The sequence below is a fragment of the Chanodichthys erythropterus genome, chromosome 8 (genome assembly GCF_024489055.1).
Source record: "Chanodichthys erythropterus isolate Z2021 chromosome 8, ASM2448905v1, whole genome shotgun sequence".
Taxonomy (NCBI): domain Eukaryota; kingdom Metazoa; phylum Chordata; class Actinopteri; order Cypriniformes; family Xenocyprididae; genus Chanodichthys; species Chanodichthys erythropterus.
In genome coordinates, this window is record NC_090228.1 from 14,206,446 (window position 1) to 14,221,865 (window position 15,420).

The 15,420-nt window shown below is 36.9% G+C and overlaps 2 protein-coding genes across 3 annotated transcripts; one reads left to right on the plus strand and one right to left on the minus strand.

Annotated features, from left to right (window-relative positions):
* The first annotated feature begins 899 nt into the window (after nt 1-899).
* Nucleotides 900-1,501, plus strand: kiss2 (kisspeptin 2). The gene is made up of 2 exons (XM_067391047.1): nt 900-1,035; nt 1,116-1,501. The coding sequence occupies exons 1-2, from the start codon at nt 933-935 to the stop codon at nt 1,388-1,390; spliced, it is 378 nt and encodes a 125-aa protein (XP_067247148.1). The 5' UTR covers nt 900-932; the 3' UTR covers nt 1,391-1,501.
* Nucleotides 1,502-3,717: 2,216 nt separating this feature from the next.
* ldhba (lactate dehydrogenase Ba) lies at nt 3,718-9,996 on the minus strand. 2 transcript variants are annotated; one of them, XM_067391910.1, is made up of 9 exons: nt 9,494-9,613; nt 9,382-9,415; nt 7,272-7,407; nt 6,877-6,994; nt 6,482-6,655; nt 6,202-6,375; nt 5,952-6,069; nt 4,451-4,574; nt 3,718-4,344 (listed from the first exon to the last, which is right to left on the minus strand). In XM_067391910.1, the coding sequence occupies exons 3-9, from the start codon at nt 7,398-7,400 to the stop codon at nt 4,177-4,179; spliced, it is 1,005 nt and encodes a 334-aa protein (XP_067248011.1). In that variant the 5' UTR covers nt 7,401-7,407; nt 9,382-9,415; nt 9,494-9,613; the 3' UTR covers nt 3,718-4,176. The 2 variants fall into 2 exon arrangements, with proteins under 2 accessions (XP_067248011.1, XP_067248010.1); XM_067391909.1 differs by lacking the exons at nt 9,382-9,415; nt 9,494-9,613 and adding an exon at nt 9,836-9,996.
* Between the last annotated feature and the right edge of the window lie 5,424 nt (nt 9,997-15,420).

Genomic DNA, 15,420 nt, shown 5'->3' on the forward strand with positions numbered 1-15,420 from the left:
TGAATGGGATACAATAAAGTTCATGCACAAAATTGTGAATCAAGCTCTACATAATGTTAGTTTGTGGACTATAGTGACAAATTAAAACCAAAATTGATTGTCTAACTTTCACTGATGATCTGTACCACTTTACCTGAGAAACAGTTTAAAAGTAAAGTACAGTCCCTAAGTGTGTTCAAAAGTATCATTACCATTTAAATGTGACATTTTCACTTTCAGTAATTTACATTTTGGGTGTTTGTAGCATCACAAAACAAGACCAACAACAACCTGAAAGCTGAGAGTAAAAAGCTTTTATCAGTGCTCCATCACAAATGTACTAAAAACCATCAGACTTCTGCATAATTCATACTTACATGTAAGATAATGTTGCCTACTCATTATGCCAGGAACATTTTCTTCTAGTTATGATATCCAGGTATCACCTTATTACATTACTGAAGGCAAGATGACAATGAAAGTTTACTATATTTTCCCCACAAACATGCAGTGAAATTGACCATGATTGTGCACCATTATGGTGGCTCCATTCATGTTTTCCTGCAACAAGACCCTTATTTTACTTTCATATCATATTTTTCTCTGGCACAGAATGAGAGAAAACAAATTAAAATGTGTGATGTGTATAAAAACGCATATAATGTGCTTTTGGTTGGTTTCGCAGCAAAACTTCAGCAGCTATTTGAATAATCGCAGTGGACAATTTACCATGGATTTCCAAGAAAGAAAAAAAAATATCATTTTAACAGTTAAATGCTCTAATAGGGATGAGGCAGGGAGGTCCTACTTTCCAAACACAGTCATACATGTAAAATAAGGTCAGAGGATGTCACCAGCAAAGCTTTATATTGAAGGAGGACAGCAGAGCATTGGTTTGTTCACTGAAGAGAGAAAGGCTCAGCAGTGCTCCATAAGCTTTACAATTCAGCAGTATGAACATCAAGGCACTGATTCTCTTCCTGTCAGCAATGATCTGTCAGTCCACAGCTATGAGAGCACCATTCACTGACATGGATACACCTGATCCCATTCCAGGTAAGTTGATGTATTGCAATCCAAATACATGATTAATATTTGTTAAAGAGTGCACTGAAAAATGATATCTTACTTTACAGACTCCAAGCAGCATTATCTCTCAATGGAGCGGAGGCAATTTGACGAGCCCAACGCTTCGGACGACGCAAGCCTTTGCTTTTTCATCCAAGAAAAAGATGAATCGAGTAAAATTTCCTGCAAACATCGATTAACACGCAGCAAATTCAACTACAATCCGTTTGGGCTGCGCTTTGGGAAGCGAAATCAAGCGACAACTACTGACTCTGACGGACCCAAACAAAAGCACCTGCTGCCAATGATGTTTTACCTGAGAAAACGATTAGAAACTTCGTGAAAGTCACTCTTCAGCAGATGGAAGGATGTGGTTTGCTTGGTTGAAAACTGTGGGTAATTATTTCAGGCACGCTTTGCCTGTTATTATGCTTTTTTATTTTCAATCATGGGATTTTATGGCGCACTTGTTTCATTGAGTTATTGTATTTGTGCAATAAACGTTTTATATTGTTTGATGGCTTTTGAATTATAATTGTGGAAGCAGACAAGAGGTTAATACAAAAGGTTGAAGGAATCTTAATATTATTATTCTCAGTAAGGGGTTTCAAAGTTAGAGAGTAACCTACTCGACCGTAAACAGAATAGGCTACGTAAAGTCTGTTGTGGCACTTTTGTTCATTTTAGGATAAAACATTGACAAAATACTGTAATTTAACATTGAAGTGTCACAAAAACTTGTCTTTGAAACGTTTAGCTGAAAAACAAAACATTTGAGTTACGCGAGATGAAAACTAGCTGTCCATTTTTAACCCTTGTGCAATGTTTGATTTCTGTGTACACTCTTTATGGAGCGGGTCAAATTGACCCTCATTGGATTCAATACAATTCCTCAAAAATTACACTATGAAAAAAAAATACAATCATGTTTAAATAATTAATTTTAATATCAATATTTTTCACACATTACAAAGAATAAATATCTGAATTTATGATTAATAAAAATATTTTTAACCACTATTTTTAAGACGGCCCCTCCCCCGACCTGTGGGACATTTACCATTATACATTTATAACAATATCTTAGTCTAAACCTAAAGTAATCTTGACAATCTATATATCGTTTGAAAGCTTTCAGACTCTAGTTTTCATATTTGGTGACTGATTTTCAAAAGAAACGACAGAGCAATAGATAAATAGTGATAGATTCTTCATTTGTGATGCGGTGCCAAACTATAACACGCTCTGATTCTTTCCTTATGTTTTTTTTTTATGTGTTTTAGGGATCGAATTCAAATCAAATATTAATATTACTGCCCAAACTTCTAATGAACAGGATGTCTACTTCATAAATATTTTAAAAAGTATGGAAAATATGGTTCAGATCACTCAAACCATATATGGAAATCGAAGAGTCACCAGTGGAGTCTTGATGTCATCTGGTGAAAAAGTTTAGTACTGCACAAAAAGTCTTACTAAAACTTTTTTTTTTTTTGAGATATCAACCTAAAATTCGGCACAGAACTTGTTCAGATATTTAACTTTGATTTTCTTGATGTTTTAGAGTTGAAAATGTTTTGTAAAATATATATTTTATATAAAATATAAAAAATTTATATATTTTAAATTTTCATAAACTTCTGTAACTTTTTTTTTTTACTTTTTACTTCTACAATAATCTGTGAAGTTTTCCCTTTAAAAAGATACCAAACTTAAGTCTGTGCTCTGAAGTATTCAAAAGTTAACAATTTAAGTTAGAAAAGTCATTTTAATATCTATGCTCAAAAAGTGGGATAGATAATTATCAGGGAAACAACTTTATATTTCTACAAACTTTGAAAATAAAAAGCAGTTAAACTCATTAAGACACTGACACATCAGTACTAGAGTTGAGGAGTTCTGACGTACAACACAGAAGTGTTTCGAATTTAGTGTCTGTAGTTGATTTTGAATGGTTGCATATGGGTCAAATTGACCCACGGACAGTACGAACGTATACAATTTCTGTGTGCACATTTCACAACACATCAGTGTGTTGAAACTTTGCATGCATGTTCATGACCCTTAATGAGAAAACAAAAGGTTTAATATTATATCAGGTAGCTTGAAAAAATAAATGATAGGTAATTTTTACCATCTGTGGCTGACAAAATATTTTTCTGTATTGAAGTGTGGAAAACCAAATTTTTTAGCTTCATAAAGGTAGTAAAAAAATTAAAAAAAATATAACCAAGAAATGTTATTTTGGGTCAGTACAGTTGCCTTAGAGCGTTAAAATATGCGGGTCAAATTGACCCGCAAACATCACGAACGTAATAGTACTTTTGTTTGTATATGTCAAAAAACACCAGCATGTTGAAACTTTGCATGCATGTTCATGATAAATGAGAAAGTCACAAAATAAAGAAATTTTTATATAATATATATATATATATATATAAAATATATATTATATATATATATAGGTTAACCAGTATTTCCAACATCTAGAAAATCTAAACGGGTCAAAGTGACCCACAACATAACACAAGTTAAAGTCAGTGTTATAATTTGGACACTTTTTGAAAGTCTATCAAGTAATACAGCTTGTTATTTAAATATAAAAGGTTTTTACCACAAGAAGGTGCTAAATACTCGCATCAGTAAGATCACAAAAACAGCCCAGACAGATTTGAACCATTTCATTAATTTATTAATTCATCTTACACACACACACACACACACACTCACCAATATGACCAACACTTAGAAAATCATTCAGAATGAATCCATTTGATTCTACCTCACTTCAGCCCCTTCTCCTCTTGACTTAAACAGCGACAGAAAGTTCCCTAATGATCTCACTAAATTATGTCCAGACAAGAGAGGTGTTTGTTCTTTCTTCATTGCCTACACAGTGACTTAACAAGTGCAAAGATGTTCCCCTTTGATCGTTCTCTTTAGAAGAAAAAATTCACATTTTAGATTATTATGCCTACATTAACCACCATGGAAAAATACATCAAAGCAAGCATATCCAAAAGAAAGTGAGAAGAAAGGACCGACACAGAGTTGGAGAGAGAGAGAGTGTGTGTAAAGATACTGAGGGAGTGTGAAAAGTGAAGGAGTGTGTGGCATCCTGTGGTGGATCTACAGGTCCTTCAGGTCTTTTTGGATGCCCCACAGAGTGTCGGCGCTCTTCTTCAGCTGAGCGATTTCTTCGTCGGTCAGGGTCATGTTGATGACGCTGCCCACTCCGCTGCTGTTGAGCACACAGGGCAGACTCAGGTACACTTCGTCTCCGATGCCATACATGCCCTGCAGACGACATAAGAGACACATGAAGTGATCACCAACAACAATAACATTCTGTGCAGTTCTGGGATATGAAACTGTATAACTACACAGTGCGAACTCCTCTCACCTTCACCATGGTGGATACAGGGTGGACCCGGTTCAGGTTCTTCACCAGGGTCTCGGTCAGGTCAGCCACACTGAGGCCGATTGCCCAGTTAGTGTATCCCTTCAGCTTGATCACTTCGTAGGCACTATGAGAACATGGGAGCAATTAATTAACAATGGATATTTATCTTTTATCATTATTTAGTAATGCCAAACCTCACATTTGTTTTTAAAAACAGGATTTTTAAATTCTTTGCAGAGTTTTATATGTATACAAATTTATAAATGTATATAGATATATATAAAAAAAAAAAAAAACAATTCTGTCTGAATTATTGGACTTTTATTTATATATAAAATATTGAGATCAATTTTTTTTTTTTTAAACAGATGACCTGCTTTGTGTAGAAAAATTACTCCAAATTATTCTTCCATGTTCAAATTTCTTAAAAAAAAAAAAAAAATTCTAGCTTATGGGTGTGTCAAACATTAAAACTCTAGCTGAAAACTATTTAGTGAAATTATGAAAAATATTGAAATTCTTTAAATTCACCTTCAACAGCACTTACTTCAACCAGAAATGAAAATTCTGTTATTAATTGACCCTTTGCCAGGAGTTTGATTGACAAGCGATCCAACCAATCAGAATGCCGCATCCGCCATTTTGTCCGACGAAGCAGCCAGTAGTTAAGATTAACCTCGGTGGAGTTTAACTTGAAAAATTGTGTATATTGACGTCTTTTTGCGTTTGAAACAACATTCATTCTCATGTTCATTCATGTTTATTTGATGTTATAAATGGACTAGTAGTAAGAGATGATCAGTTAACGAGCCTCTTGAGCTGAGGCGTTACAGCAATCTGTCACGACTATGGTCACGACACATTAAAGTGCCACAAAACGTTTTTTATTGTTTGAATTTCTTTAATAACTACACAGTTTGAAAGCTGGGACTTTGTTTAATATTATAAGTAACCTGCTTTGTCTTGTCTGTCGATGTGTTGTCATTGTCCTCTTTGCTCCGCGATGTATTTTTCACTGTGTGTGGCGTGACAGCGCCACGGCTTGTCGGACAAAACAACAGTAACTAAGGGGGGCAGGTCTTTGCGAAGGGTCAATTACTCTCCCTCATATTGTTCCAAACCTGGATGACATCAGTTCATCTTCGGAACATGTGTTGGAGATTAATATTTTGTAAAAGTGTTAAATTACTTTTTTTGCAACAATGCACTTGTGATGCTTCATAAAATTGAGGTTAAACCACTGGAATCACATGGATTACTTCCTTTCTGGGGCTTGAAAGTGGTAGTTGCAAAGGCTGTCAATGGAGGGACAGAAAGCGCTCAGATTTCATTAAAAAGATCTTCATTTGTGTTCCGATAACAGAGATTAATTTACAGGTCTGGAACAACATGAGGGAGCGTAAATGACAGAATTTTCATTTTTGGGTGAACTAACCCTTTAATAATCTTTATTCTAATTCCCTATCAGTCATAACAGCCCTCGAAACAAGATGTCCCCTACCTGTCCACAACCATCTTGTGAGCTTCCTTCCAGTTCTCGCTGTCTTTATCTGTGCCAATGTCAGGGTTGAGTTTCTGCAGGCTGACTCCTGCAACATTTGCTCCACTCCATACAGGCACTGTTAAATAAAAGAACAGCAGCTTTAAAAATATGCTGTGATAGGGCTTCCAGCTCTTCATCCGCTCCCTCTGATTACTTTTCTTCCCCTGCACACCCTCCATCTTTCTCTTCATTCAGCTCCCTCTCTCACCGCTAGAGTCTCCATGCTCTCCCAGGATGTAGCCGTTAAAGCTGCTGGAGTGGATGCCCAGTTTCTCCGCCATGATGTAGCGGAAACGGGCGGAGTCCAGGTTGGTCCCGCTGCCAATGACGCGGTGCTTTGGCAGGCCGCTCAGCTTCCAGGTCACGTAGGTCAGAACATCCACTGCATGAACACAAACAGCGGTTAATATAAATACAATACAGTACAGGAACCTGAAGTGCTGAACAGCAAAACATTCAAATTAAGCATGTTGTGAGTGTTTGCTCACCTGGATTGGACACCACAACGAGGATGCAGTCAGGACTGTATTTGACAATCTGAGGGATGATGTGTTTGAAAATGTTGACGTTCCTCTGCACCAGGTTCAATCTGCTCTCACCCTCCTGTTGACGCACTCCGGCCGTCACCACCACGATACGAGAGTTGGCGGTCACAGAGTAGTCTATCAAAAAATACAAACACAAACTCAAAACTTCAGACACAATGCTGAAATTCTTAAAGTTAGTTTAATTTCGTTGTAAAGGGGTGTTGTTCAGCAAATTTTCACAGGCAAAATCCTGCCATTTCAATATGAATCCACAGAAGCAGAAATTTTGGATTTTCCTCATGCAGATTTTAATAATTGCATTTTAATAAAGAGTCATGCCCATAAGTGCAACCCACCCTTGTCAGCCACGATCTTAGGGGTCTTGAGGAAAAGGCTGCCATGTTGCAAATCCAACATCTCTCCCTTCAGTCTATCCTCCACAACATCCACCAGAGCCAGTTCATCTGTAAGCTCCTACAAGACAGGAAAGAAACAGAAATAAATTTAGCAGGCAAAAAAAGACTCATTGTCTAGTGTACAGTAGCTCATGCAAAACTCCCAATTGCATGTTGAAATTACTGGATTTTGCCCACAAAATTTTACCTAGCAACAGTAAATGTGACCACAAACTATTGAAACTATAAATCTAACATATTCAAGGCATGAATAGTGCCAAAATTCAAAGTAAAAACATTTGCTAAGTACATTCATGTAGAGTCATTCATTGGTGATTAAGAGGAGGGTCTCTTACCCTGAGCAGGACGCTGACAGCGCACGCCATGCCCACCTGTCCCACGCCAACAATTGTGACTTTGTTCCTGGGGGGCTCAGCAGGGCCGGTGGCCAAAGGAGTGATCAGCTTCTGCATTACTGAAGCCATGATCTCGCTTGAAGAACAGGACAGATCATGTTTACAATGCAAACTATTAAGTGTTTACCATCTCTAAACCATAAATAATAGAAATGAAAGAAAAAAAAAAAAAAAAAAAAAAACCTCAGGAAGCTGCTGTGTATATGTTATAGGAACACTCCACTTTTTTTGAAAATAGGCTCATTTTCCAACTCCCCTAGAGTTAAACAGTTGAGTTTGACCATTTTCGAATCCATTCAGCCGATCTCCGGGTCTGGCGGTACCACTTTTAGCATAGCTTAGCATAGTTCATTGAATCTGATTAGACCGTTAGCATCTCGCTCAAATGACCAAAGAATTTTGATATTTTTTCCTAGGAACTATACTCCCATTCCGGTGTAATAATCAAGGAACTTTGCTGCTGTACCATGGGTGCAGCAGGCGCAATGATATTACGTAGTGCCTGGGACTTGCAACCATGGAGGCGCTGCATAATATCATTGCGCCTGCTGCACTCGTGGTACGGCAGCAAAGTTCCTTGATTATTACGCCAGAATGAGAGTAAAGTTCCTAGCCATATCGGCCTAGAAAATCACAACTTTACATTTTCCGGCGGTCTTAGTACACGATGTAACTACAGAAGAGTCGAGTCTTAAATAGGAAAAATATCAAAACTCTTTGATCATTTTTGAGCAAAAAGCTAACGGTCTAATCAGATTCAATGAACTATGCTAAGCTATGCTAAACGTGGTACCGCCAGACCCAGAGATCGGCTGAATGGATTCGAAAATGGTAAAACTCGACTGTTTAACTCTAGGGGAGTTGGAAAATTAGCCTATTTTCAAAAAAAGTGGAGTGTTCCTTTAACTGGATTAAGTTTCAGTTAAGTTTGACATGGTCAGGCATCAAAGCTGGGTCAAGGTAACAAGGTAACCCTCATTGCGTAAACCATTACTCCATACTGAGCAAATTACCCATTTCCAGCAGAGGTCTATTCAATAATAAAATTAGCCACTAGAGCCAAGTCACTCTGCCCCCATTTGCTAAATCTAGAAAACTGAAGGAGTGTTTCTACACACTGCAAGATTAGGCAATGCATGTCCATTTTAGCCAATGGACAATTTGTCTAAAACAAACAAGAGAAAAACTAATTTATTACAGATATAAACTAAAATTATGCCCGGCCTAGGAAGCTTTTAGATGCATTATACAAATGAAACCATAATTTATTTTTTAGACAGAATTCCAGTCAATTAAGTTTATTACAGTTGGCTAGACAAACCTACAAGACACCACTGCACTGGCTTATGAGCATGCAAACTCTGACACACACAGACATAGAGCTCAATTATGACACTAATCCTCAATGGGCTCATGAGGATTATGTTAGACGTTAGATTTTATCATCTAGATAATGTTAGATATTGCCATCATAAAAGGTCTAACTGCACTTCTTCAAGGGTCATAGCCAGCATAACACAGTCATGTGACTATCTCAAAGCCTTATCTTGCAATGCTGCGGCTACTTAACATAACTATCATTTAATGAGCTGATATTGGTGTGAAACACTCAATGAATTTCATGAAGCCTGAACAGTACTAAAGAGTACTCCACTGCCAATGGATGCTAAACCACATTCATCAAAATGGCTGTAATGTAAAAACTGACAAACCAAATCAAGTGTTTACAAAAGGTTTGACTCTTGGAGGATAGCTAAGCTATGTGTGAAACAGTAAGCTACGTGGTACGCTAATGAATAAATCAATTAAATGAACTAAAACGGTGTGAAAATTGGCCTTTGTTTATTCATTCACCCATTATTTAAAGCAAAAATAAAAATTATGTATAATAATTTTAATTATTTACTCGTTAAATACATAGCTTGTTGCTATTCTGTACACATTAGAAAATTAATTCTAAAAATAGAAATAAAGTAGTATTTCAACTTAATTCAGCGCTCATAAAACATTATATTAAAAAAAAAAAAACTAATGACGCAAGCGTCCTTACGACGTCCTTGACGATTCGGATGCAGCAACTGCATCTGAAAACAAACAGTAAATTGTAAAATCATGATGGTAATCGATATACTCTTATTTTAAGCGTCTCGAGTTAATCATACATTCGTAGTTTGGCCTCCCTCCATCAGATCATTCTAAACAAGGCCAAATTCACGTTCAGCGTGCACCGGATTCCTCCATGTTCATGCGTGCACCACCCCACACACAAACGTCCTTGGCTGCTCATCTAACAATTCAGGTTGGAAAGCAACAAAATACTTTAAAAACTTTAAATGTGTCGCAATCATCACCGCAGATTTATTCACCCCTCTCTTCAATGTCAACGACACTGGCTACATCGCACCGTGTCGACGGTGCTCGTTTAACATAATACTAAACGAGAGAATTTATTTAGATGATGCATATGCGAAGCAATAAAACAGCCATTCAAACCATATACATACATTTGTTGCAGGAATGTTAAATAAGTATCCTTGACTGCAGGAGGAAGGGCAGTGCGAGCCGCTGAGCACCGGTGAGAGTGAGCGAGCGTGCGTGCGCGGTCGCGTGACTCGTGGAGGAGCAGAATTTGAGCGTGCGGCGCTACGCAGACAGCGTATGACCTACTGGTGCAAGTGCATGCGATGCCCTTACTGATATGAGGAATATGAGAACGACAGACCAGCCCACTTTCCCCTTGGAGGACTATGTCAAGGATTTAATTGTTATCATAAAAATACTTCCTCTCCACTGACCTTGCACCTTAATGGGATTTGTATTAATGCAATATTTGTCAGTAATGCCCTATTAAAGTCGTACATCCCAGTCATCACTATGCAAAGTTAAATATTACATTGAATGTATTAGCTTTCATTAGATTATATGATATGTTGGTTGCCCAAATGGAGTCGTTGGACTGCATGGTGGGGTTGTGTGTGTTATGCAACCTGCAAACTGCCTAGTAAACACATCCAGATGCGGTAACCTAATGAGTAAAGCTTGTTGTAACTCATACATTACATTTGAAAAAAATCAAGAAAACTTGCTTGGCTACTTCCCTCAATTTATGTGTTTGTGCTTTGGCACATCAGCAACAAGCAACACCCTTCTTTTCATGATCAGACAATACTTTCTTAAATCCTAAATATGGGGACCAATGAGACCTCTGATCCTCCCACTGTCTCGTCCAATAAGAGCATGTCTGTGACATCAGAGCAGCATTGAGGGCACTGTCACTATTTGCTTAAAAGCTTTGTCTGCATGCATCAAATAAGGAAATAAAGAGATGAAATATAAATAAATGGATGAAGAAAGAGCAAAAGAGAAGAAGAAGAGCTGTGCATGTGTGTGTGTGTTAGGGGGGATTATGGGACACCTTGCTGCTAGTGATGGGTTGTGTAATAGGCTGCGTGTATTACATAACCATCTGTGCCCCTCTAGGTCGTGCCATCCTGATGGCCACTATAATGGAGGCACTATAGATAGTTCCGGGAAATTTAAAATTTTCATTATTTACTCACCCTCATTTTCATGTTTACTCTTTCTTTAATGCACACAAGCCCTTATCAAGCTGCCAAAGAACACTTAACCATGCTTAACTCACATGCTGTTTATCTAAGTTTGGTCAATCCTGCTAAATTTAGACTTTTCTTAGTCTAAAAATGGCATTTTGTAAATATTGAAGTACAAATATAACCTTTTATGCCTCATGTCATTGAAATTAGTTATCAGAGGCCAGTTGAGAAATTTTAGTTAAATATTTATCTATTAACATGGCTGTCTAAAAACTGAAGTAGCTGTATATATCATAAGTTTTATAGTCTTATATTTCACCTCATATATTCCCACCAATCAGTGAGCACAAATCTACCGCCCATCAAACCAGTGGCCAATCACTGGCCTGAAAAAGGCAGCTGTTCTTCATTAGGGAAATGAGAGCAGCTGGAACTTGGGAAATGTACAGGATTTCAACCATAGTACGCTCTGACTATGAGTCAGCAAAAGAGTTATTAGTATATGAAACATTTTAGTATGTTTATATGTACTGAATATGCATTATTACTATTAATTAAACTAATAAGGAATGTAATTCAATGTTGAGCATCTTTATTCTGCTTCTAGGCTCTTCAATCCCTCTCATGGAATATTACAGAGGCTGCCAAACCTTTGGTTATTAATGAACCCATGTGACCCGGCGGGTGGACTGCATGCTATTTCAGACTGACCTTTATGAGACAAGGGTTGCAACAATAGAGAGAGACAGACACATTAGCACACACACACATGCCCAAAAACATAGAGTATGGTATTTGCCAACACTATTCTCACTTCAGGTTATGACCTCTTCTTGGCCGAAATGTTCTTCCTTTATTACCCAACTTGTATGAAAACAGTACCAAATATATTTATTTATTTATTTTTGTCAAATATGAAACCATAACTAAAGGAAAAGCAAAGCAAATTTTCATTACTGCCTAAGTAATGTACTGAATGTCCTTTCAGTTATTTTCCCTTTTGATTTTGATTTTAGAGTTATAACAATTTTGAGGTGATAATTGGTTAGAAATTTCCCACATGCATAAATATTGCAGATTATGCAATATGATACGGCATATTTATCAGAGATTTTAACAAAACATGATTTCTAACCAGTGCTTTTTTAGTATCATTGAAATATTTTAAATGAGTTTTTACCTTTATATTTTCCATTTTAATTTTAGCTAAAGTTGGTCATTTTTATTATTTTTATTTCACTTTTAGTTATTTTAGTACATCAAGTTAAACTAAATGAAAATCAGAAATGTCTTTATTTCAGTTTCAGCTTCAAAGAACAAAAAGTTTAATTAAAAGTTTCAATGCAAATACTGCTGCTTTTTCACAACATAAACTCAAATCTACAGTCAAATTTAATTGGTGTAATTCTATTGCACATGATCACATGAGCTTCACAAACAGCTGCTTTAACATTTAACACTATGCTCATGTGCTCACCAAAAGGCTAAAAATAGTCAGCTAGACTAACAGTATTTTGCATTCATGTGGGTTTTGATTTATTCATTAATTCCGATTTGTTTGATTTTTAAAACTAAACTTCATTTATATACCAAAAGCACAGTGAAATCATGTGCTTTTAACACATTTCTGATGGCTTGATGCTGTAATACTAACTAGGGAGGTAAAGGTGCATGTGGAGCCATTACAGAGTGAATGCATTTGTGGCAAAAAGGTTACAGTGAAATGCAGCTCAGCACCTCGTGACCTTTGACCCTCAGCATCAGCGGCTTAGGAAGCAAATCAGAGAGCATTTATTTCTCAGAATTCATCTTCACAGTGCTACCACTGCAAACCACATTAACAAGACAAACCAAATGGGATATAATGACAACAATGGAGCACACAGACATGAGAACACAAGAACACGTGCAGTCCTTCCCTCTCAAAAACTCATATACTCTTACAAAGATGCCCAAATGCAGGCACACTCTGTGCAGTGAATGACCCCTCTCTGCTTGGTGTTCCTGATAGGATTTCTCTTTGAGAGCTCAAAACAGACTGTATTGAGGTCACAGGTCACCGTTTTCCTGTTGCTTACATCAAGCTAATGACAATAGGAAAGAGAACGTTCATTGTGACATCAAAATGGACTGTATTAGTTCATCACTCATACGGGCCACTCAAAGCAATCGAGACACTGGATACCACATCACTGAAATGCTATAAAGCATTCATAAATGAAACTAATTAAAGGTGCATTCAAATGATATTCCTGAGCAGTAGTTTCCATCTTCGCCTTTTGTTAGCCGAACCAGTATGATCTAAAAATGTTTACTTCAAGTAATGCTTACCTTTCAGTAAATATGAATTTATTTACGTATTTTATTTTATTTTTATTATTTGACATTTTCCCAGTTTCCCCTAAAGTTAGCTTTTTTTTTTCCAATATATATTTTCAGTTTTCATTTTAATTTCCGCTTATATTTTAGTAATTTTATGCTCTTATCATACAAACCCGATTCCAAAAAAGTTGGGACACTGTACAAATTGTGAATAAAAAAGGAATGCAATAATTTAAATCTCATAAACTTATATTTTATTCACAATAGAATATAGATAACATATCAAATGTTGAAAGTGAGACATTTTGAAATGTCATGCCAAATATTGGCTCATTTTGGATTTCATGAGAGCTACACATTCCAAAAAAGTTGGGACAGGTAGCAATAAGAGGCCGGAAAAGTTAAATGTACATATAAGGAACAGCTGGGGGACCAATTTGCAACTTATTAGGTCAATTGGCAACATGATTGGGTATAGAAAGAGCCTCTCAGAGTGGCAGTGTCTCTCAGAAGTCAAGATGGGCAGAGGATCACCAATTCCCCCAATGCTGCGGTGAAAAATAGTGGAGCAATATCAGAAAGGAGTTTCTCAGAGAAAAATTGCAAAGAGTTTGAAGTTATCATCATCTACAGTGCATAATATCATCCAAAGATTCAGAGAATCTGGAACAATCTGTGCGTAAGGGTCAAGGCCGGTAAACCATACTGGATGGCCGTGATCTTCGGGCCCTTAGACGGCACTGCATCACATACAGGAATGCTACTGTAATGGAAATCACAACATGGGCTCAGGAATACTTCCAGAAAACATTGTCGGTGAACACAATCCACCATGCCATTCGCCGTTGCCGGCTAAAACTCTATAGGTCAAAGCGAAGCCATATCTAAACATGATCCAGAAGCGCAGGCATTTTCTCTGGGCCAAGGCTCATTTAAAATGGACTGTGGCAAAGTGGAAAACTGTTCTGAGGTCAGACGAATCAAAATTTGAAGTTCTTTTTGGAAAACTGGGACGCCATGTCATCCGGACTAAAGAGGGCAAGGTTATCAGAGCTCAGTTCAGAAGCCTGCATCTCTGATGGTATGGGGTTGCATGAGTGTGTGTAGCATGGGCAGCTTACACATCTGGAAAGGCACCATCAATGCTGAAAGGTATATCCAAGTTCTAGAACAACATATGCTCCCATCCAGATGTCGTCTCTTTCAGGGAAGACCATTTTCCAACATGACAATGCCAGACCACATACTGCATCAATTACAACATCATGGCTGCGTAGAAGAAGGATCCGGGTACTGAAATGGCCAGCCTGCAGTCCAGATCTTTCACTCATAGAAAACATTTGGCGCATCATAAAGAGGAAGATGTGACAAAGAAGACCTAAGACAGTTGAGCAACTAGAAGCCTGTATTAGACAAGAATGGGACAACATTCCTATTCCTAAACTTGAGCAACTTGTCTCCTCAGTCCCCAGACGTTTGCAGACTGTTATAAAAAGAAGAGGGGATGCCACACAGTGGTAAACATGGCCTTGTCCCAACTTTTTTGAGATATGTTGATGCCATGAAATTTAAAATCAACTTATTTTTCCCTTTAAAATGATACATTTTCTCAGTTTAAACATTTGATATGTCATCTATGTTGTATTCTGAATAAAATATTGAAATTTGAAACTTCCACATCATTGCATTCTGTTTTTGTTCACAATATGTACAGTGTCCCAACTTTTTTGGAATCGGGTTTGTATATATATATATATATATATATATATATATAATCATTTAAGTTTTTCATTTATATTTTATTTCAGCTTTTTTTCCAATTAACAAAAATGATTTTTTTATAGTTTTAGTTAATGAACAACAACACCGTCTGAAAACTTGTTCAATTGTATAATAAATGAGCTTTAATAAAAGTAGTCTATCTTTTGTATAAAATTATTTATTTATATATATAATTTATACAACAGTTCTTTCTGGTTCTTGAATCTGATTGGCTGAGAGCCGTGCAATTTTCTAGTGATAACAGCACTCCTTTTCACCGTTTGTATTTGAAGCGACTGCAGTTTTAAAAGTTTTTTTAGGCAAGAATGTAGTTGTTTAGACCTGAAATATGTGACTTATATTTATTCATAGTGCCTATTTTACAATTTGTTTAGACGTTTTCGGATATGCGAGCTCCAGGCCATCAGCAGCCAATCAGTGCTTCAGGGATT